We start from the raw sequence: 24,862 nt of genomic DNA, 5'->3' as shown, positions 1-24,862 counted from the left end.
TGTGCTCAATGATGCTCCCATTGATTGCAACAAGTTGGCAGTCTTTGGATTCAGAAATTAGATGATAGTTATTTTCAGACCTTTACCAATCTATCTGAGAGTTATTCTGATCAGATGGAGACTGCTTGCAGACAGACTGCTTACTTGACAGTAATAAATAATAATTGTAATTCCTAACTTCTTTTTATAATGATTTGCAGGCACACTCCAAACTCTTGGATTTGGAATCATGGAATGACAACAGTGATTTGCAAAATATTTTTGGGGATACGTTTTGAGGAGTTAAGAGCAATGTGGAGAGAGAAGTAGTGGCATAAGAGGGGTAGCTGTTAGTTCAATTTGGCCCCAGATCAAGAGCATGAGTTTAGGGAATAAAGCACCGTAATAGCTGGTCAAGGGTCCGGTTGACAGCCTCCCTCTGTCCAACCCCCTTTCGGTTAAGTAACACTCAACAGCCCATATCAGGGAGCACGACACACTGTGGATGGATGTTATGGGTAAAGTTAGAACAAGTGTTACTATGGAAAAAGAAAAGGAGGTGCCTTTTCTTCTACTGCAATAATTCTATCTCAGACAAACTCTGCTTAACTGCCAGTATGATTTTGGCATATCTGATTCAAGTTCTGTCAGTCATTGACTTGGAAATTGTTTGTGACAGTAACAAGCTGCCTAATCATTTGATTGATGGATGGCAAGAAGGCTGCTAGGATGTTAGGTGGACATTTCCATGACAGTGAGATTGTGTTTTCAAAACTAATCAGAATAAATTGTACGGCAGTTGCACCCTACTGCTCAGCTGAGTCTTTTTTTACTTTTTTGCAAAGGTTCTCAAATCAAATAAAGTGTGTGCTGCAGTTGTGATTACTGTAGGAAGTGGGTGATTGTGACAGTTGGCTGTCTCAGTGTTTTATGTACCTTAAGTCTCTGTATGTATTTGACTACCACGGCCCTTTTCTCTAGGCCCTTGGCCCCTGGCCTCTATCTCCTGCTCTCTCTCACAGTAATGAAGCCTGCCTTCAAGGAACAGGGTGCAGGCAGCGAGGCATCACAGATTAGGTCAGTGAAACGGCTAGCGGGCTGAGCATGATGGATGAGGGCCAGAATGAGTTTCTGCCGTGGCTGTATTGTGAAATCTTTTCATTGTCACCGACGGGCCTATGAGGATCTGATGAATAAGGGAGCAAGTGTCAGAAACGGCCTTCCACTGCTCCCCCCTGCTACTCATTCGGTATCTTCCTGTTGCCTCAATACATGCCTTCTTATCCTGCCCTTTGTATAAAAAAAGAAAGAAAGAAAGAAAGAAAGAAAGGAAAAAAAAACCTGAACCATCGTTCACATCAGTATTGATTGCAGTTATTGCTTAAAAATAGGTCACTTCAGAAAGCAAAAAAAGTAGCAGCAAAGAGAGAAATGAGAGAAAAATGTTGCAGCAAGTAAAGATACAGAAAGGCTTCTTCTTAAAGTCCAAAATTTAGCAAAACAAGTCTCCTTGCACTTTCACACTCCTCTTCTCTCACTTTCCTCCCATGCGGGTGGACCTCATGTTTTCACAGAGCAAGAGCGAGAGGCAGAGAGGGGGGGTGGGCGGAGGTGGTGGTGGTGGTGGGTGGGGGGGGGGGGGGGGGGGGTGTCTTTATGGGAAACGTTTGTGACCAGCGTGACAGCTCTGCTTGATGGATGGGCCGCCTCCATCTGGTTGCAGTGCATGTAATAAATATCCATGCTCGTGTTTGACCTCTCTCACTTACCAGACACATCTTTCACTTTTGGGACATCCAAGGGGGACTCACAATTATGCTCTGCACTCTCCACTAGCTGGGGTGTCGGGGATAGCGGCTCTGTTTATGGGCCACAGCCCAAGGGCAAAGAGTCGAAAAAATAGATAGCTGTAAACAATGCTTGTGCCGCCAGGAGAATTCTCCAGCATTCAATAACCTTTAACACCTCCTAAGCCCTCATCTCCCTGAGCTGGTTGCCTGCGCCCCAGAATGCACTGCAGCTCTGCGCAAACCACCTCCATCTTTTGACCAGTGATTTAGCTTGTGTCTAAACATGGGTCAAAGGATCAAATACTAGTGTATGTGTAAAACTTGCAAAAAAAGTGAAAGTGACAAAAAGGGAGGGAAACAACCGACCATATGAAATCTAATTTGCCCTGCTGAATTCAGTGCCGTGTCTAAAGAGACTTAATCATCTATCATATATAGAAAGGTTATTGTTGAGTGCAACTGGATGAGCGTTCAAGCGTTTCTAAGGTCACGCTGGCCTAGTTATGCTCCCATCACCATTTGCTAATGCAGATAAAGAGGAAAAAAAACATATTTCTACTAGCCATTGCTATTCCTCTTTCACTGCTCATATACAGCAGTTGGTGTGTTTGCCCTTAACAGTGACCCAGTGCATTAGGCTGGTCAGCTCTTCAGTAATAGAAACAGATAGGCACCCATTGGATTTTAATAAACCTGGATAATAATGAGGCTGAAAAGCTGAGTGAATTGTAAAGTAGGAGGCTAATGAAGTGCCTATGTGGGCAGTATGTGAGAAATAACCTATAACCTATTAAGAAACAGCCTAACTCCCTCTGCCTGAGTCGTACCCCTGATTGAATTAGTGCACTCTTTAATTACTGAGCATCTAAGATGGGAGCTCTGAATCTAATTGAACTTTTTCATGCTTGCTGCACCCCAGCCAAACAATTTGTTCTGTAAAAAAATTGAATTAACAGTCTCACTTTGTCTTTTTTTAAGCATTGATTTTTGTAACATTAAGTCTGTCTCAGGAATTTCCAAGCCATAAAGAATCAAATCGCACAGCATTATTCACAATAACGCATATGTTATAATCGCAGGGAGAGCTTACTTAAAATTCAATCCACTTTGGCATCATTATCATGTATCAACATAATAAATGAGCCCTTCAGAGCATGGTAATTATAATTTGATAAATCATCAGCAGAAAATTAACTGGATGTCAAAACATTCATTGGAAAGGGTGATGAATGGAGGATGATTGTGGTGATGAATTGTGTTAATCTGCGCAGTATGAAGCCAGCGAAATGGCTAAGCAGCCCAAGATGGATGGGCCATAGAAGCTGCAAGGTCAGGACACACAACTGCAGAATAGAGGGAAGGAAAAATAGGAGGGAATGAAACGGACTCTCTCTCTCTCTGTGTTTCTCTCTACTTAGAGCATTATGGGTCTTTTCGCTCCAGCACTTTATGTATGATTTCAGGTTTGGGTTTGATAGTCAGCACTGCAGTCTGTTTTTAGGGTTTCTTATTGTTGTTTTGCTTTGGTGTTTTTTAATATGCTTTTACTAGGATTATAAAGATGAAGAGCAGTATGACTTATGAAGAAATGCATATGTATATTTATTAACAATCAGGAAATGTGTTCAACATGTTTGCTAAACCTCAAGGAAGCCAACAATGTTATGATGAATGTTATGTAACTTTAATTATTATAAAATGTAAAGATGAATTCGTTTAGATGGAAGATCAGGTTAAACAAGTTTAACCTGATCTGAACCGACCGCAGTTCTGCCTGGATAAAGTTTGTGAATCTCTGTGCTAATGCCCTACTTGGAGTTCAAATTACGGAGATCAGGGCTGTAGCTTTCATATGTTCCTCTTGTTATAAATAAAAGCATATAAAGACCTGAGGAGTGGCACTATAAGATGCATAATGATGGAAAAACCTGGCTGCTCATCAGTCCCCATTATGACAAACTGTGTTTAAAAGAAGAAAATTCAAGACAGCTGCTACTTTCCCATTATAGTGGGGATGCTGCAAAAAAAATCACACCATGGGCACTGCATAGAAACATCAAAACTTCACAGTTGAAGCATCATAAAGTTATTTTGCTAAACAGTTAAATAATAATTACATTTCAGCTATCATCGGTCATCCTTGTTTTGCTTTGTCAATGAGCTCAACATAGCTGGACATGAATCTGCTGCAGATTCTGGCTACAAAGCTCCTTCAGGTCCAAGTACCATCCAAGATAGTGGCATTAGAGTCTGTACCATCACTGGTCAAGACTTGATCACCCCAACACCAACATGTAAGCAATAGGGATGGGACTCAAGAACCAGTTCTTGTAGAGAACCAATTCCTAGTTTAATTCTTTGGAATAGTTTGTCTGCTTGCCTATTGATTCCCTTTATCGTTTCCACCTATACTTGTGCTAAAATCAGCTAATTTCAGTTTGTGCACTGGATCAGGAATATAGTGGCGCTATTTACGGCATCGATGTGGATTTTTTTTCTTTTTATTGTACAAAAACTCAAAAATGCACTGGTAAAGTCAAAATTGCATCCAGGACAGAAACAATTGCATTATGCTACTAACGCAACTTCAACTCTTTGCAAGTATTTGCACTGAAAGCAGGCTAACACTAAGCTAGCCAAGAACCTAGAGTGATGTTAAAACTGAGTGTCTGCCGACCTCAGCCCAGCAGCCAGACTCTGATCTTCAACAGGTAACAGAGGCAGTGATGAGCAGTCAGGGTGTAGCCTTCATTTCTACCTGTTCATGTTTCTCCTGTGGCGATCGCTTTGAAGTCACCTTGTGCTGGTTTTCATCTTTGCTTTGTTTTGTCGGCTTTGTGTTCATACCTAAACACTAAGAGAAAGAGCATATGTGTATGCTCATTAGGTTAGGGATTTGTGTTGGTCTGTGGCACTGTAGCCTAAGGTTTATACTATTAAATGGTTTTATTATATGACAGTCCAATTCAGGTCATTTTACAGAGTAAAACAAAAGTAATGTAATGAGTATTCTAATGAATTACTGTCTCCAGGGATTAATTAAGTAATGTACTGCATTACATTTAATAATGTTTTTCTGTCAGAGGGGAAATACCAACAATGTACACAAACATTTGACAGCACAGCATACAATTAATTTTCAAAAATGTTATGTCTTTGATGTGCTGCTTAGAGATGATGGTGACTCAAAGTAGAGCCAATGAGAACCCAATGAGAACTGATAAGATGATTGATAAGTGATACTGATAATGTAATTGGAATTGCTAAATTCTTATCAATGTACATCCCCAAAGAGTTTTTCCGCCTGACAGAAAAACTCACCAAATATATGTGGGGGCTGTTATTAGATTTGGGCAGCTCAACCAAGTAAATGCTTTCATCTGGAAAACACTGCCAAATGAGTCCATTGGCTTTAATCCAACTAAAAAAGACTAAAAGGTCAATTAAGATATGACAAAAATATTGGTGAATTGAAACAGTGTTGTATTGGGTAATGGTTCACATTTGCTCTTGCCATTGTACAAGACTCATAAGCAGATTAAGTTTGTTCCTGCTGGAATACCCAAAACCAAAGAGAGATTATTCTGAGTGAGTTTGCTTTCTGTTTCCAGTTTGCACTGTGAGGGATTATTTACTGTGTTGAATAAAGGCATGAAAGGTAGAGGTGTTTTTGTGATGTTTAACTGGAGTCTGATTGTTTGTTTGTTTTTTACTATTTTTGACTTAAATGAGCATCAGATGTCACAATGAAGATTTCTTTTGGTACTTACTGTTCATCTAGCTAGCTATTATTATTATGTTAGCTTGTAATAGTTGGGACAGTCAGGTGTGCAGAGTGATGCTCAACAATAAAAGGGTACCCTCACAATGAAGCGATTTGGTGATGTCAATCAGTGGTATCCTTTTTACAAAGTGATGTCACCACAACCTCCTCACCATTGATACTAGCTCTGAGGGCTTTTACCAACTGCAGTATTCTCCTACAAGCTAGGTGTCACTCAGCAAAAACCTCCACATCACTGATTGTAGAGGAGCAAAAGAAATTGAAACAGAAATCAAATCACTAAATAAAATCCCTTTTTTAGCCATTGGAGCATCTCCCTCTTAATAACCTGGGAATCGCTGAGCTTCTGCACTGATATGTCATTGAAATGGCGGTAAAATTCAACACAGTCACTTGTGTTTTCAACCCAGCTGAACCCATACGAGCTTCCTCTAGCAGATGTGATGTCACTTTTGACATGCAGCAAACGACGGGGATAATGGGCCCTTTAGGCAGTGCCTGACCGCAGGGCTTGTAGCACACTTACAATAATGATGCACAAGTACCCAGAATTCAAAGCTTCTGCTTCATGTACCATATTTGGCCTAATTCCCCATTAGGCCAAATCCATAATTGCTGCACCTTTATTGTACCTCGAAGGTGCCTTATGTAACCGCTGTAACACATTGATGAGCTAAATCAGGTCAGAAATCTTAAGCAAGTAAAAATAATTCTTAAGTATATTAGTCTAATTGAGTTAATGTGTTAGATAATGTTGTTAAGAGCTAAGTCGTATTTGAATCTCAATATACTTTAGTATTTATATAATGTTTAGCATGATCTTAAACATGAATATTTCATCATCTTACTCACTTCTTCTAGTTGCACACACGATTAAGATTGTCCCCAGACTTTAGATTGGTAGTGTTTAATCTTTTTGACATTGTTTTAGACGGGTGTTGTAATGAATTATTCTTCTTTTCTTATCAACAGCATTACTGTTGCATACTTTATTGACTATAAGCAGACCAGATCATCACATTTATTCCTGTATATAATGGAGATGTATTAACCTTGCATAGTTTTTTTTTTTTGTTCCATATTGTGTGTTCTAGCATATTTTCATTAGAAGGATGTTGAGCTTTCCAGATTGGAAGAGCCCTCACTGATGGTAATGAAGGCTATTTCTGCAAATAACAGTAATTACACATCACCACTTTTGAAATGTGACAAAGCAGACAATGTTGCTTTTATTGAATACATTATGTTGACAGGCACTGCATCCCTTTCATTTATCTCCTCTTCGTTATGGCCCGAGTGAACGTGTAAAAACTGACAACTATGCTTATGCTCCATTTGTGGGTTCAGATATACTTTAAGGCATATTTTTTCCCATTAATACTTGGCCACGTACATTTCTGACCTTAGCAGGAGGCTTGTATTTTTCAGGTGGTAGATCTCGTACTGTTGTTGAAGTGGCTTCACCACGCAGGGATCAAAAATCTCCCCCGCCACCCTCCTCACATCCTGTGTCATTTCTAGCTGGGAAGTATTAATCTCATACAGAGTTTCAGACACCTCTTATCTAGCTGGCAGGTTGACATGTAAGGGGATATTTCGTCTTGATTCTAGCAATGAATGCAGCACACAGGCTATCACTCGGCCCACGCTGCATATGGAAGAGGAAAAATCACACCTTTCTCTCAGTGACTTCCATTTTCATTTGTGCTCTCTCCGCTCACTTTTTTCTGTCTCTTTTTCTCTCTTCTGGAAATTATCACCAGCCATGTCAGGAGCCCTGTCGAATGGAGGGGGAGAAATGTGTCACACTGCCTCTTAAGTTTCTGATTGTCTAAATGACACAGAATCTCATCATACAGCTGTCTCCCTTTTTGACACTACAATTACCCATAATTCCCTCTGTCATTCACTGTCTGAAGGTTAGTATTTTATATTTTGAACAGAGGGTGAGGACATTTACATTTGGAGGCTAGAATAAAAAGGCACTGGAGAAGCAAAGTTTGCCATGTGCAGATTTAAAACATTTGTTATTTAAAGTGGTGTTGTTTTATGTTTTTTCAAAATTATTATTATTTTCAAAGGGTTTAGATTGACCATTAATTTGATCTGGCTTTGTTGGAAAGTTAAAATCTTAGAAAGCCTCATTGTTTCTGGTTAAAACACATAAATTACCTCTGCCCATTATCGTAATAACTGTTAATGACCAAGCACCTTGTTTCAGCCCGTGCCATTAATCAGCTGCAGTCACCAAAATAATATTCCTTGATGCCACCCTTCAGACAGTGGGTGTAGTCTGTCCTCCTTGACAAAGTGTGCTCAGTGAAAATGGTCCATTATCATGCCACGTTTTACTCCATCATCTCTGATATTCTTATATGGTCTCTGGGTTAAACAGTACATCTTCCCATCCTTTTTACCCCATCCCTCGAGTAAAGTGTTCTTCAAAGGTATATATTTCATTGCGAGATGACAGCCTTGACACCATAATTGACCTGAGAGCTTCCATCTTACTCTTTTGAAATTCTCTGTTGTAATGTGTGTCAACTAGATAAAATGATTCCCATCTCCACCTTTCTGTGGATTGCCATTTGCAAAGACTGCTGACTGACTGACTGGCATAGCCTCCATTATAATCCAGTTTGAATGTCTGTGAATCTGGAGTAGGGTGGTAGTGAGGGGCCTCCATTGTTTAAAATAGGCCCTCGCGCATAAGCCCTATACATTAGTGGAGCAGATAGAGCTTTTAGATGGGTTAAATAGTTTGCGATAATGTCTGGAGTTGATATTCTTAGCGAACAACGCTTCGGCCCGTCTGACAGACTGCCTAATCTGTCTGTCAATTTGTCATGGTTGCACGGAGGCAAAATTGGTTTTAAGTTTTCATTAAATTTGCTAATGACTCCCATAATGTTCATATTATTGAACTGGAAATTATCTGGAGTAGGAATGTAATGTAATGTAATGTTGTTTTATCTTACTGTTGCTGTTAGTTGTGCTTTACTGCAGGCTGAGAAGATACTTTTCATAGTTTTACGAACCAAATAAAAGAAGATGTTTTCAAAGATACTGTTATGTGTGAAGGTAAAGTTTTGCAAGCACTTGACTGGTTTCAAGCTCATTTAGTTTAAACATTCACCCTCATAATAAATGCTTCACTGTCTCTCTTCTTGTCTTTTTTTAATATTTGTTGCATCTGTTGCTGTTCCTACGATCTACTATAAAACAGAAACGCCACGAAACGTCTCTTTTTTCGTGAAAAGACACGCACCTTTTCCTCCTTAATTTTTGCTTCATTTTCACATGTGGCTATAAAAAGACATGCTGTGTTTTCATATGCCATGTCATATTATTAAGTTTCACGCTTTGCTCCATGAACCCGAGACATATTTTCTGCTTCCCCTCTGGCTAATTGGGAGATTGTTAGAACTGTCTCTATCTAGTGCCTGATGCCCCCAAATGTGTCAGTGGTGCTGGTCTTCGGCTGCACGACTGCTCCTCATTTTCTGCATGTTTTTCCGGAGCCGTTTGTTATTAGATTAGTTAACGCCGTATTGACAAACTGTGACGGAGCCGTGTGATCTTTCTCACCTCTGGTTACACCTTTTTTTCTTGTCTCAATCAGAAATAATAATGAAAATAGGTTCTTTTAAGTAAGAGGTAAAACTTAAAGTGGTATCTCTCTTTTTTCTCTCTCTCTCTTTGTGGGACTTTTCATGACAACAGTTTACTGTGTGTTGAACAAATGTGAGCCATGTGTTTATTTTCCCTTTTGTCCAGGCTTACAAAGTAGAGGCGAGCTTTATGTGCTGGAGTAAAAAGGCTTCAGGAGAAGCGGCACTTTTCGGGGGTAAAGCTGGAAGGCTAAAACAAGCTTTAAAGAGGGTCCAGTCCTGCTCAGGTTCACTGGTAAGCCTGTTGGACATCCGGCTTTGTTCCTCTCATAGGCTCCTTATCAGTGGCCTGATGCGGTTGTCCCCTCGCATGTTCCTCTTGTATCTCAGCTGGGCCAATTCCATGGCCTGAGTGCACAAATTGAGCCATTTTGTCTCACTTTAAAACAAACTAGGACCTATTATGCGTGTGTGTATGTGTACGTGTGTGCATTTTTTCTTCATACCCCTCCTTGTCCCGTACGTTGGCCTTGGTATATATAGGTTGTCAATGCCCCCTGCCTTCCTCTGCTCTTAAGTTTGAAGCACTAGCTTTGTGAGGGGTCAGTGTTTCCACTCCAGCAGTGTCAACTTCAATCTGGGGCGATTTGGTGTGAAATGTGTGCCATGGTGTGGGGGCTTGCAGGTCAAAGCCCCAGTAATTGATGTTGCTTATTCATCTGCTTTTCCTTGTCTACTCACACCACACCACAGCGGCCGTTTTTGTTTGTTTAAATTGTTTGAAGATTTACTGTAGGTCTTAGGTCTCTGAGAAGCATTCCCCTGCTGCACTTTGTCTGTGTTCCTACCTAGCAGGGGGTTCAGCACTAGGACACACAATGGTGGCTGCACAAAAGAGGCTTTCCCCAACACAAGGCCTGGAAGACATTGCATAGCATGACACTGAGCACTGGGGGACACACAATGGCGGAGGCACAAAGGAAGCTTCTTTTAAGACAGGACTCAGAGGACATCTAGCATGACAAGCAGGGCAGCTCTCACTGTAATTAGCCATGGAGCCAGTCTGGCCAATAGCCCTATGAGATCATTGAACTATCTGTAAACAGTATTGAGAAACAGAAAGAGAGGTAAGAAGGTTATTGGCAGAATTTAGGTCATGTAGTGCAGAAAATCCAAGTAAAGCGAAGCAGTGTCAGTAGAAGCTCTTTGCATATAAGAGCTAAATCACCTTTATGCTTCTTTTGCCGTTACCTTTTGCGAAACGCACCTTTCTCGCTGCAGTGCAGGATGAAATGCTGGATGTGTTCAGCTACAAAGCGGAACACACTGATGGAGCCATGTTTAATCTGGCCCTGTAGCATGTCAGCCGGCTGCATGGGTGGTATGTCCTCCAGGGCCTTTGAAGAGGGGTGATTTAGAGAAGAGATTTGGATCATTACACAATAAAGAACACTTCATAAGTACTGAAGTGAGTTGGAGAAATGACGGTTAATGATGTTGACAGCAATTCACCTCTGCTGAATTACAGAAAGATTTGACTCAACTTGCCTTCTTTAATGAGCCTCACTCAGTAAAGGTAATGGGCCGGCGGTAAGACACAGAGAGAGGCGAGGTGAGGAGGGGAGACGGTGTGGAGAAAGGAGAGAGCGAGAGATTTTTCATTTCTTTTCTCTGTTTTTTCATCCTCAGAAAGTTGCATTGCTGAAGTTGTTTCCAGTGCGTGCACATGGACCACTACATCTTGTGTTTGAGGTGGTTTGCGTTACTTTGACATGTAAATGAAAGTCTACAAGCCCTTTGCCAAACAAGTTCACGCAACACCGATTAAGCTTATCAACTTCAGATAAATATCTCTGTGTTTTGCAATATGCCAGAGTAGTAAATCTGGTGCCTATGGCAACACTGGTAAAAATGTTTATGCCAGCTGACAATGATTAGTTTGCCAGAGGTGAAGAGCAGATCTGTGGAGCAGGCTACGGCAGTTAGGAGTAAGATGGAGCATATGGTGGAAAATCCGTACGGAGACAGTGTCTGTGTAGTTACACCCAGAGCCAAAAGGGGGAGCCCAAAAGTTCTGTGCTGTTAGTTTTTAAATACCTGCTCGCTTTTGCGAGATTACAAGTGTTTCCTGTATATACAGCAAGCAAATCTTTTAATGTGTGTGAACTTTAAAAAGTTCTGGTTTTTGACAGATAATCAAACGTACACAGCGTGAAGTTTGTCGCAACCTTTTCGGAGAAAAGTGCCCATCATTTACTATGTTTTTGGTTGTTTAAAAAAAAAAAATGTGTGTGTTGTTTGAGCTATTTGTGCGTGGATCAAATTGACCCGTTTTACACAATTCTGGAGCAAGAAGGCTGATTCCGGCCTACAGCTCGTTTGTTATTTCTAATCTTGCGTGTTTTTGTGCAAAGTTATGACAAAAACATTAAATGACAGCGTGACAGTTGATTTGCCATTACATTCCCCCCCCCCCCCCCCCCCCCCCCACATCTGACTGTCATCCCATCAAAGTAGCATATCTGTCGGTATCTTTGAATGTCTCACGCTGAATGATAAATATGTACATCCAAACTGGGATTCGGTGCCAATTATGCATCGACAGCGATGTCACAGAGGATGTAACATTTAAATTAAAATGATGGCATTCCATTTCAGGCAGCCTTGTGCGGTGACATCTTCTATTATCTCTTTTTGTGGTGTAAGACAAGACACAAAAAAACCACACACACACAACATTGACGAAAGAAAGAACTATCCCAAAGGTCAAATCAGTAACTTTTGTTGTTATTTATTTATTTATTTATTTTTTTCTTGTTAGTACACATCCATGTCAATCATGAAGCCTATTAATAGGTTTGAAGCCAAACCTACTCCTGGCTTTTATTGTTACTCAACTCAAGTCTTTAAAAACCTCACAGCTTCTAGTAAACAGAGCCGCAAGCTGCACTTAGAACACGTACTTATAATGATGAATTTTACAATAACACTATAATCCTGTCACATGTCGCATGGAACTGCAGAAAGCTCTGTATCACACAGAAGAAAAAACACACACACAAGGCTTGATACTTTAATTGGCAGGAATACTTGTCTAATTATCACTTTTCTGCTTGCTCTCCATGCTGAGATTATGTAATTATCTTTTTGAAACACTGTGCAACGACATTGCTTTGTGTGTGTGTGTGTGTGTGTGTGTGTGTGTGTGTGTGTGTGTGTGTGTGTGTGTGTGTGTTATTTCTGCGACGCTGCTGTACCTGACATTCAGCGAGCCACTTAATAATATGGTAGAAAGGCAGCTAATTATATCATAATAATGGCTTGATGAAAGCAATAAGGCAGGCAGGCGAATGAGTGAATGATAGCACTGTCGGACTGCTCAAGTTGAATCGTTATCTCAAATTATCAGAATCCCAGCAAACATAAAATTATTTAATCGCTAGCGTGTTTATTCAGGAAGCTGTAAGAATTTGGGGTTTTGGTATTTGTTATCATTATGCAAATCACAGCCTATGCTGAATAATATGTTTCTCTGCAACAAATTGAATCCCTTATCAAGTTAATTACTCCATGTTTTAGCCCCACAAGCTAGGATATTCCAATTAAAGACTACACCTGTTCCATTTGTTAGATTTCTATTTGTTAATGTGTCATTACATGTTCTCCAGCAGAGCATAGTTTTGTACGAGGAGGGTGGGGGAACCACCACTTTAGACCCCTTACTGGGCTTCCAGATTTCATCCTGCTACTTCAAATCTTCTAGGCTGAATCGCGTTGTCTATTTGTGGGATTCTTTACAGAGAAGAGGCAGGAACACAGCTGACACACACACATCCGCAAGACCCAGGGAGGGGGTAGATGGGTAATCTGACGGAGGGCAAGCCTGAGCACCAGCAGCGGCAGCATCAACAGCAGCCGTAGACTGCTTTCGAAACTTTTTAATTAGCACTAATTACCTTTGCAGGAAAATGTTGAGGCTTGAAAGGATTTGTGTCAGCAAGTGGGAGATCAAAGATTGTGGTGCTGTGCATTTTAATCTGAACACTGAGGGGTAATAGGGAGCTGTTTGTGTGTTCGAGAGAGGGTGAGAGGAGAAAAAGCATCCCAGGTGGTACTTGAGTAGTCTACCTCTGGTAATGCTGTCTACCAATCACACCACAGGCCCCGTCACATTATAAAATTCACCGCTAATATGAAGAAATTATCTTTAGCCTTTCCTCTTTTTTTTTTCTTTTTTCTCGTTTTGCTTTATTGTTCAGTTGAATCACGACTTCTCCTCACTCTGTTCATTTTCTCCTTTATCTGCGTGCATGCGTTTCCTGAGCGGCAGTTTGCGCACATGCACGGGATTTTGCGTGCACCCCCTTTATCAGACTGACAGGCTTTTCATAGAGGTGGTTTTTAATGCATGCCTGGACATCACTCTGGCAGGGTCATCCATCAGACATCAAGACAACATCGATCATTTGCCATGAAGAGAGCGCGGGGTAGTGATTATTTGCTATTAGGTGGATGCTGAGGCATACAAATGGCTGGCAGTTGACAGTTGAACTCACTCTAACGTAATGCGGGATGGCTCCCCCTCTCAGGGAAATGTTGACAAGCACTGAGCCTGAACACTGTAATGACAGAGTGTACAGGCAGACACAGCACTGAGGGATTCTTCCTCACAAATCGCACCATCCATTATTTAATGTTTTTTTTTTTACAGCTTATTTTATTACAAGTTCATTTCCAGTTAATATTCCTTATATTTAAAATAAATGGATGTGTATTATTTTATTTCATAGAAATAATAATAAAATCAATGCTTATGGGAAATATAATTATTGTGGGAGGCTTTTTTAATGTTTTATGTACACACCAATATGTGAGCCAAATGCGGCATGCATGAGAGATTGCATGTGCTTGTTTGTGCCGCATTGATGTCCTCACTGACTGCGATGCCATCAGTGAATTGATTTCCAGTTCCCGTTCACTGAGAAGGGAGGGTATTTGTCATGTGGATAGACAACTAATCTTTTAATACAAACATTCACAAGATGCATGGGCCGTATTGTGAGCACAGTCCAGGTACTGCGAGGAGGGAGGTGCAGCGTGGGCTCTGATGATGTATTTTGCGCTTATGACGCAATTCACGGTGTACAATTTGTTGCTGCACACGAGGGAACACCTGTCTTTGTGTCAGCTCTCAATTTCAAATGGGCGACTCTCTTCTACCTCTCTATTAGGTCGTTGTTAGAGCTTAGACTTCATCCCGTGCCAAACTGGGGTCAAGCGAGGCTTATGAGGTTGGGCCAGACAGGAATGTCTGTCAAGCTCTTATCCCTCGGAAAAGGGCTGGTCCAGGGTCATTATTCAGCAAGGGGAGTCGGTAAGGCCAGGTGATGCTGACCACAGTACAGCGGTTTTGATTTTGTAGGCCCTGGGTCTTTGCATGTGTGCGTGCGTGAGAAGGTGTGTGCGAACTGACAGGATCACTCCCTGTCTGATTCACAGTGCTCTCAGCCCCTCTGCCAGCCCTAATGACATTGAGACAGAATATTAACCTCACACGCTCAGCGGGAATATCCACAGGGGTAGTCTATAACTCAGACACTGTTGGAGCCACGGTGGTATTAGCAGCTTTAAAATTTCAGACAAATGCGCCGTGATGTAGACATTTACAACAACTGTATCTGCACTTCTCACTTAATAATCTCATGTAAAGCGAAGTAACGAGGGTTGATATTTAACATCTCTATCAAAAAAGAACTTTGATAATTATGTTTCACAGGTTTCCGCTCTCTAAAAATATCTGTTTGTTTTAGCAAATGATGTAACCCTCGGTAAAGTTCACTCTATCATGCCACTATCAATTGACAGCTTTGTAGCTCCCGATGCTTTCGCACGCGGGAGCAAGCATAGTGCAATATTCAAAACAGATTAAGAGTGAGCCCACATAAAGAAGAGATTTGCTGGCGGCGCCAAATGTACTCTAATGATTTGCATTGCCATTAATAGTAATTTGCAGCTGCCTGGGAGGAGACTTGTAATCCCCTTTCCATGTGTGAATTGACATGCATTCAAAGGAAGGCTACGTGTGTCCTGAATGTGTGATCTTTAAATGACTGCCACCTGAGGCCTTGCAATACAGAGAGAGAGGAGTGCCACACTGAGCAGTGACTGTCTGCATGTGAGCAAGACAGGGGTTGGCGAGAGCTTTGGGGGGGAGATAGAGACAGATAATGACAGCCTAATTCACCATCCCCATCAGAGGTGCGTGTGCAGAGCCACGTATAGACCATAAACTGTAGCTGGAGGGGAGAGCGCTGAAAGAGACCTGATCAGCGTAGTGTGGAGGTGGTAGGGGGGCTCGAGGGGTTGCAGGGCATTAATTTGCTTTACAGTTAATGTCATCTTATTTATCATGAGCTAATCCCAGCACTGTTTTGATGCCTTATTTTTGGTATTTTAGGCTATTTACTCGTGTTTCCATTGCGGGCTGAAGTAACGAAATACAGCAATGCTGAACTAATGGAGACTTGTTGTATTAATAGGTTACATATTTCTTTCCCTACTGTCTGTATTTTCAAGCCGCACCTTTTACACTTTTTACACATATACTAATATTAGCTCATCTGGTGTCATATAAGCTTTAGACTTTTGTATCAATATAAATCTCAAATGTCTCTAAAACTCGTTAAAGCAAATCTATTCCTTCTCATTTTTTCAGTGAAATAAATTTCTTTAATGTCAGTTATCAAGGAGGTGCAGTTATCTAATGAAATTTCAACGTCTCTCTTGAAATAAGTGGATTTGTAATGCAAAGTGTTAGATAACACAATCAAAGTGGGAGATGTGGGAAAATGGGATTGTTTAGGAATATGGATATTTTTAAATTGCACATAAAGACTGACAGATATATTGCAGTATACAGAGTTGAAAGAACCATCAGGATATTTTTTGACTATTTAAGGCTGAATGGCTTTACGGCCTTCTTCCTTCATCTCTAGCCAACCCTCCTCCATTCACCTTTTCTTATTAAGTTTATTAAAGCCAGTCCACATGCCGGCTTTTTCAGGTCCAGTTCCTTTTACCATTCATTACAGTACCTTATCCTGGCAGGCAATCTGAAGTGTGCTCTGAATAGTCCATTATGCACATATGAGGGCCATCATGGCCACAGTATTGGTCAATTCATCAAACATTTATCTGTTGCCCTCTGAACAGTATGTCAGTATGCCCGTCACTCTGCAGCTCTTGCCCTCCATTTAAAATAGGTGTGCATTGCTTTTTTTTCTCGCACTGATGCAACCTTTGAGGGGACTTTGGCTCCTGAGCTGTGGACCGCAGCTGTGAGGGCTCTCAAGCTTTTCAAGGGACTTGTGTGCGCATGTGTTTTAATATACATTAGACTCTGGAACTTTTAAGTACCACACTGCTAGCTGCAAGGATGCGACCTCTGATCTCTATCACCATTTCAGTAATAAAGGAGGCTTTGAGGTTGTTTTACTTTATAGCTCTGTAATGGCTTAGACAAACTCCGTGTTTGACCTATCGTCTTCAGCCGACACAAGGAGGGAGACTGTGGAACACATGTAAAAGAGCCCGGGCTGCTGTTCTTCATTTTTCATGTGCTGCCTGAGGATATCCAACATGACACTAGTGCACACCATTGGCAGAAGTGACTGACATTTCAGCCAATAATGGTCGAGAGTTTTCTTCCCTCTGTTGTCAGCAGTGGTTTATCAATCACTATGTCTGCATCAGTATTAGTGTATTGATCTGGCAAAGCTGCTCTCTGGGTCAGTGTCTCCTCTCCAGTGTCCTTGTCTGTGCTCCCTGTGCCGAGCTTCCTCTGCTCCAGCTAAATATTGCTGTGTCTCCCCTCTGTGTTCAATAGGCTGGATCTTTGCGGATAATGGAGGTTTCAGCACATACATGCGCTACTTGTGTAAGCTCGAGAGCACACACTTATGCACACAGGGCTGTGTGATGTATGATGGTGGGCTTACACAGGCTAAGTGGTAGTCAAAGCGTACAGACAGCCTGTGTGAAGTATTAGCTCTGACAATGAGGCTGATCATAATTATCTTAACAAGGAGAGGATTCATCGCCTCACCTCGTTAAAGCTACCGCCTTTCTCTCGCTCGCTCGCTCACTCTCTTTTTCTAGGTAATAGGTTTTTTGGTTGTTGTTGTTTTATTTTTTTTGGGGGGGGGGTTTGTAGCTTTTCTAAATTTGTAATGTTAAAATGATAAATTATTTTTGGGAGTAATTCACTTCCATAAAATTCTTTATTCTATTTAATTATTATGTTTATTCTTAAAAAAAACATTACACTTACCTTTTTGATAATTAATTATACTATTAAAATAATGGGATCTGTCATACTAGCAGGTGTATGAAACATTTAAAGCAAAATGTTTGGGGTGTGTGTGTGTGTGTGTGTGTGTGTGTGTGTATGTATATTTCACTGTAGAAATTTAGCGTTTTGCCTGTGCCTGCCATTTATCACATCTCTGGGTTAGTCTCATTAGTCTTTTTAATAGCAAACCCTACCCCTTTTCTTAAGGGGGTAAAGTACTTTTACTGCAGTGCCTAAACTTTGTTTTCAGAGCCACACATTAAAACAAGAATGCTTATAAAAAGTAATGAAACCAGTTATGGAAGTTTGCAGAGGGAGCAAAGAAAGCTGGAGAGTATTAGAAGTTCAATCCCTTGCACTGTAGCTAATGCTGGATGGGACTCTGTGGCTCTCCCCTGGCTGTGAATTTAACTGATTAAATCAGCCAGTGCACGCAGTAGTGGTGACATGAAAACAACAATTAATAAGGCTCCCTCCTGAGCCATGCGGCTCTCTTTAACCGAGCAGCTAATAACATAACCCACAGGACTGCAGCCCATCATACACACACACACACACACGCATGCAGGTTTCAGTAGTTTGTTAGCAAGCTTTGTTCACAGTGAATTAAATAATGGTTATCCAGTGTGGTATACCTATACTTAAACAAAGATTATATGCAGCATTTAATTGCATTTTGTACTGAAATCCTATCAGGACAAACACAATAAAAGTGCAAAAAAATGTATTAATTGCATTCCCATTTTTTGGCTTTAGAGCCAGTAGCCTAGCCACAAGTAGCCTACAGTTTACATGTTACTACTACTTGTGGATTTGCATAAGCAGCACTGGCATATGGACAAATCCCAGCACAGCAGATGACACAGAATGTACTCAAAAGGAACAGGAAAGTTGACTTATTGTCACTACATTGGAAGTGTTTACTTGTATTCTCTGTTGAGCTAACTATACTGTAGCTTTTTTATGCCTTTATAAATGAAAAGTATCATTGTGGGGGGGAAAAAATACAAGCAAACAGAAAATGTCATAAAACTGGCACATCTCACCGTTCATCCATCTTGCCAGCGCATTAATCAGACCTGATAAGACGTTGTCAGCTAGCGGCTTTCCCAGCACGCTGGCTAGGTGCTGTCAGTTGTTGTGGGTGTCGAGTGTGTGTGTGTGTGTGTGTGTGTGCAAAATGTTGATGTCTTTAAAACGAGTCTGCCTCACTCGCAAGTCAACAATGAATTTGCTGATTTATTGTTTTCCACTCATGAAGGTAGTTGCAACATTTTTGCTTTGTACATCAAAGCTGCTGGGAGTATGTCTGCTGCCAGCGTCTACAGTACTTCTTGGATCATGGACTATGCCTCAGTGGACCTCGGGTGGTGGGTGGGGAAAAGTGAATGAGAAACTGAACAGGCTAATTAAAAGTGTGTAATTAAAGTGCACATATGGGAACTGAGTTACCAATTAGTTGTAAAAGTTAAAATCTTGATTGGATCTTAGATTTATACTACAGCCTGTCCTCCGTTTTTCCCAAAGTCTTAATCTTGCCTTTTCATTATCTTTTTCCATAATCTATTCTGTACATTATACATTGTTTCCATATTGCACACTGCTTCATGCTTTCCATATGCATGTTGTCACAAGAGTTGTGTGCGCTAGGCAGCTCATGACACTAGGCAGATACAGAGAGGAGCAATAGTTCATGCTGCAGTTATTTAGACATCGGTGAACCTTGAGTTTGTCATGTAGAGATGTGACATGGCTCACTTGGATTTATATTTATATAACTGCATTTTCAAATCCATCTGCTTTTACTTTTACCAGAAAACATTTTATCTGTTTAGTGTAGAGCTTGGAAAGAATGATTAGTGCAGTCAAATGTACTTAATATTCAGAAATTCCACATTTAATGAAAATATGAGCGGTGAATAAGAGATGTTGAGAGTTACCCTGTCTGTGTTTTGTCAGATTTAGATATCAATAAAGCCACTCAGGACACTTAAACATGCAGGGCTAATAGTGCGAGGGATTAGACAGCACACGCATTACCTTTGTGCAGCTTCTATGGCTTGAACTTTGCAGCGCCCTGACACCGGCCCTACGTCATTTTTATGCCTGTGTGAATGTGTGCGAGAGGGACAGAGAGGAAAAGGAGTTGAGATGACCCTTCACCTTCCTTTGCACTGCGTCATAGAAAGAAACGGAAAGGCAAAATGATTCCTTTAGGAGGAAAAGAAAATAGTCCTTTGATGTTAAAATCCCGACACTAACCCCTATCATGGCACAGTTGCAAAAAAAAAAAGTTTCCCTTCCATTCCATCTGTGATTGCAAGTGTATTCCAGTTCCTCTGTGAAAATGATGGATGACAAGTTAAATTTGTGTCTGGGGAGTGAAGGTGAACTGTGACAGAGTGATTTGTCTTGGGAATGGAGGGTTAGGGTCAGGCGAAACTGGGTGCCTCAAGGCACAAGACATTGACAAATTCATCCTGCCCGCTGCATTTCTGAAGCCTTTTGTTTTGAATCCTGGCTACTCACAAGTGACCCCCATCCCTCATCCTGCCAGCCGCTGAAGGATGCCTCACCATGCCAGGGGAGCTCAGCACCACTAATTCTTGTCATTCACTTCCTTGACAGGCCCAGACCCATACTCTCTTGGTGCATGAAAGAGAGCTGAAATATTTATTTCTTCTCAATAACAGCTTACCAGATTTAAAGCCATAACAGTTTTCCTGCTTCCTTATCATTGCAGGTCACTGGCAGGCCTCAAAATGTTCACTGAGCTGGAAGAGCTGATCGTCGACAACAATCTGCTTGGAAATGACCTCCAGTTGCCCAGGTTACCCAACCTCCACACCCTGACGCTCAACAAGAACCACATATCCTTTCAAGGCCGTTGCTCAGCCTCTGATTTGCATTTTCCAACGCAGACATTATTTACAGGCCTCGGTGTCGGCATCAGCAGTTGATTTCATATTAATTGTTGTGTCACTGCCTTCCTGTATTGTCTCAAAAAGCCACTTTGTTATGCCACGGCTCTGCAGGAAGCACTGGGTGTTGCAAAAGAGTGTACAAGAAGTTGGCTGTCGCAGAGCTTTACACTGGACTAGTTTTTGAACCACAGGGACCTCTAGTGGAATCCGTTTTAACTGTCAACATATCTTTTTTTTCTATTTTCAAAAAGAATAAAAAAGTAGCAAATTAAAACCAGATCCAATGAGCGAGACATTATATTTGCGAAATATAGTTGGTTGATTTGTTTCTTTTTTCTTTAGCTTTAATTTGCACTAATGTATTTGCATCAGCTTTAATATTGTATTGCACCGTTTTCCTCACTGCTATAGAATTGTCCAGGTATTATTTGTCACTTAATGATCACATTTTGGCCTCATTTATTCGAATCATCTTGCGTTCTACTTGCCACCCAACGTAAACATGTTAAAAACCAGAGCTCTGCACAGCCAACCTAAATTTAAGACACACTGCGAAGCTGTTTATGATCAGTCAGAGAAGTGTGAACTTCCCCTCCAAGCTTCAGAACAGCTTTAGCAATGTGTCCTGTTTTTCTCTGGTTACGCAGATCCTACTGGGTAACGATGCTTACTCTTTCTCTTGCACATACACACACACACTTCCAGAGTCAACATTAAAACTGGGACTCCTTGAAGTGTGCATCTGGGACTGTGCGCTGAGTTTGGTTGTGAAGTGGTCGGCACATGCTAATAGGCCAATTATGTACATCCTGTCGTGGCATGGTGCCATTTTAAAGCTCGAGCACTGCATTAGTGCAGTTGTATTTTGACACTTTGGGGCTCAATTTTCCAAGTGAATGTATTAGTGATGAATGTGCCTGCTTAGGGGCTGTTTGTTTTTTCCACGTTTCGCAAAAGTTTTCCACGGCACAGCTCTGAGAAGCACGGACTGTTGAAACCACAGGGCATCCATCATTTTGTCACTGTTCTGCACCCGGCCACCTAGGAAATGAGAGCGTTCAAGAGAAAGAGAGAGAGCAGGAGCCAAATTGTGTCACTACTATATGCCAAAGCCTGCACCTTAAATTGCCCCTCTGTCTGCCCAGTCTCACAAAGCCACTGACTAGCCTCTTTGAGCACCTCAGTAAATTTGACAGTGATGTGTTTTTGTGGAGCCAGGCCTGGGAGGGGCTGTGCGGGTAGTAAATGCTAATGTAATTAACAGCACGAGGTCCTTGACATCCGCCCTTTGACACCTGACTGATATCGAGGCCTTGCTGGAACACTTGGCTGATGTGACCCCATCACTCGAGTACCTAAGCCTGCTGGGAAATGAGGCCTGTCCTAACCAGCTGGTCAGCCCGGATAAGGACGAGGACGACTACCAGCGATACAGGTCTGTTGATGTTACGTATCGATCTTGTATGAGGAAGATCATTATGTGTTTAGGTTTTTAGATACTCAACTGTTCAGAATGATAGGTTTTTATTAATAATGTCTTTGGAGATGTTCCTTTTTTTAAACAAACAGCTCCTGCAGTTCATAAGCAGACTGCGGATTCAACCACATCACTCTAAAAGCTTTGTCAACTGGCCCCTCTACACTCCAGTTTGCAAAATGGATTTCATGTGTGACTAGTCACCACCACAAATGAGTGTTTACTACCCTGCCTTACCAGAGCAGATGATGCATTAAACATCAAGCCAGGCCTCAAGCCATGCAATATGACCACCATTTGTCAGGGTCCTTTACATGAAATGCGATAAAAGGCGAAAAGCATACTCTCTTTTGTCTGTTTTAGCCCTAAGTGCTTGTTTCTGACTCTGTGTTGCCTATTAATCATTTACCACCCATGCCTTTCTTGAATAATCTTTCTTCTCTCTTTTTGTCTCCCTTTCTCTCTCCCCCCCCCACCACCACCGCCACCACCCATCGCTCTCACTTTCCCTCCCCTCCTCCCCCCTTTCCCCCCTTCTTCTCGCATCCTTATCTTACTGGTAAGGAAAGCTGTTCTGTTTTGACTGACAACGTCTATGGTCCTGTAATGTAATATTCATAATGTGTCACATAGTAAAACATCAATTTGAGCGTGATGCAGATTTCATGTCTGACAAGGTTAGGCTGTATGCAGGTCGTGACAGCACTGGCCTTGGGCAATAAATACCCAGCCCAATGCCTCAGGAGCTTTTGGTCTCTCAAGTGAAATACCCTGGTGTGCTGCATCGGTGCCCCAATTAGTGCAGTGACATAGAAATACACTATTCGCACAGCATTGTGTAGTCTGCACGGGAGTTTAGATAGCGTTCTTTTATTAGGTGACTGTACAAATGCTCAGCGGCCGTTCGTAGTACTACAATAACAAGAGTTCAGTTCTCTAATATTATACGTAAATAGTGGGAAATGGCTATTCAGCACAGGACTCCTCAGAGTAACTTTGGTTTAAAATGTTCTGGCAGTATAATTCTCTTTAAAATATTTCTAATGTACTTGTAATCCCTTACATTATAAGACGTCATCAATTTTTCCAATTTCTCCGCTGTGGCTGATCAAAGAGATGCTAATGATTTCTTTTCCTTCACCCAAGACATTACTGAGTGTAATGATTGTGTTAATATTCTTTCAAATAATTTCAGCTAACAATTAAAATGAACTTTCCTGATGTGCCAATAAACACAGTGAAACAAACGGGTATAAAATGTTTGTTTTTGTTTAGCTGGAGTTTAACTTCTTCTAAACTTTATTCAATCTGGAGAATAAAGTTTGCAACAAGTAAATGAAGGATAACTTTGGTTTTACGAATTTCAGACAATCATTAGAATTTAAGGAATTCTCTAAGAGACTTCCCCTTGAATTTAATGCACCAAGTAATGCTGCCATTGTAAATGAAATTAAATTAACATTAAATGTTTTAATTATTTGACTTTTATTACATGTGTGTTATTGCGCCCCACGCCCCCTTAGTAAAAAGCTAATTGCACTGTTCTAAATGTTAGTCTCGCTGTTAGAACCAGATATACTTCAAAGGGTGTCAGAAGCCATATTTTGGTATTGTCAAAGTATACAGTAGCTACTCTTTTTCTCTTTCACTAGTCAACATATCCCAACCCTCCACCACAACCAAGCCCAACCCTCCACTCTACCCCCTCTGTCTCTCTCGCTTTCTTATCCTCCCTCTGTGGTTGAGTTGAATCATTAATATCCCCACTGGCTGACAGAGCCTTGTCATCTGCTTTGACCCTGTGATGGTAGGTTACCTATGGAGAATAACCTCTCTACATGTCTCCCAAGGGCATCTTCACATTTCATCATGAAAATGCCCTGAACAAAGTCTTTCTACATGGAGGGAGACACTGGATTGGGAAGGGGCCTCTTGGATTTGAGTGGTGGAGCTCTCACCAGCAAAGGCGCTCTTTTTTTTAGTAGCTAGGCCTCATTTCTAGAAATATTATTTGATTTATTCTCAGCTATAATAATCCTAGACAACGTGCTTACTTTATTTTAGGAAAAAAGAAAAAATCCAAGTCCAAGAATCCCTTTTGAATCTTGGGTATCTGTCATCAATATATTTCAAATCGGTTTAAATTGATGGCAGAAGAGAGAAGCAAACTTTTTGGACGTCAAAAATATCATGCACAGAAGAGTTAGACCAGCTGTTGAAAACACTCTCTCCTCTAAAGGCACGCTTTCTATTGTCTCCAATACCACAAGAACTGCCATTGTTATTTACTCATTGTTCTAGTCTGGCACACTATTAAAAAATCGAATACATTTTTAATTTAATGTTTTTTAAGTCCTTTTTACCTGGTCTTACCAATGGTTTATCAGCAGGTGCGTAGTGTCATTTAGGGTTGTCACTATACTACAGTTTTGTACTTGTCAACACAACATACAGCAAGTTAGTGCTTGCTTCTGGTGACTTGACACTGTTTTGGTGTCAAATAGCATTGTAAAATATTCTTTCTGTCTAGACATAAATGATTGGTTCATCCTAAGAAAACAATACTTTCCAGAGCATGACAAAGTTTGCTGCCAGGCTCCCAGATTCACTTTATTGTTTTATTATTAGCGATAGCTGCTAGCTACTTTTTTAATGCTACCATTAGCAATATAGCAATGATAGCATTTCATGATAACATCAGTCGTCTGCGCAGTTATGGGTAAATGCTTATAGTTTAATGGCTGACAGTAATGTGCACACTGTTCAGGTTAAAATTTAGGTTGACAGTTAGTGTTGTGAGCACCAACTTTTTTAGCTATTTGCAACAACGCTGTGTGAAGTTGTGTGTGTGTGCTAGAGGATCCAAAGACTGCACAGGACGTGATTTGTATATTTAAAAAACCCAAGCTCACGCTGCCACTTAAGAATAACAGGCAGAGCTAAGTTA

The 24,862-nt window shown here is 41.1% G+C and overlaps 1 protein-coding gene across 2 annotated transcripts in view; it reads left to right on the top strand.

The window, feature by feature from the left end:
- Positions 1 to 24,862, top strand: part of lrmda (leucine rich melanocyte differentiation associated) — a 212,056-nt gene that overhangs the window by 116,169 nt on the left and 71,025 nt on the right. For both annotated transcript variants that reach the window (XM_026190901.1, XM_026190903.1), the window contains exons 3-4: positions 20,258 to 20,384; positions 21,734 to 21,873. In XM_026190901.1, coding sequence (XP_026046686.1) covers positions 20,258 to 20,384; positions 21,734 to 21,873 — 267 coding nt within the window. The remainder of the gene's footprint in view (positions 1 to 20,257; positions 20,385 to 21,733; positions 21,874 to 24,862) is intronic.

Source organism: Astatotilapia calliptera, chromosome 13 (assembly GCF_900246225.1).
Source record: "Astatotilapia calliptera chromosome 13, fAstCal1.2, whole genome shotgun sequence".
NCBI classification, from domain to species: Eukaryota; Metazoa; Chordata; class Actinopteri; order Cichliformes; family Cichlidae; genus Astatotilapia; species Astatotilapia calliptera.
The sequence above is the reverse complement of the archived record's forward strand: the minus strand, read 5'-3'. Positions and strand labels throughout refer to the sequence as shown.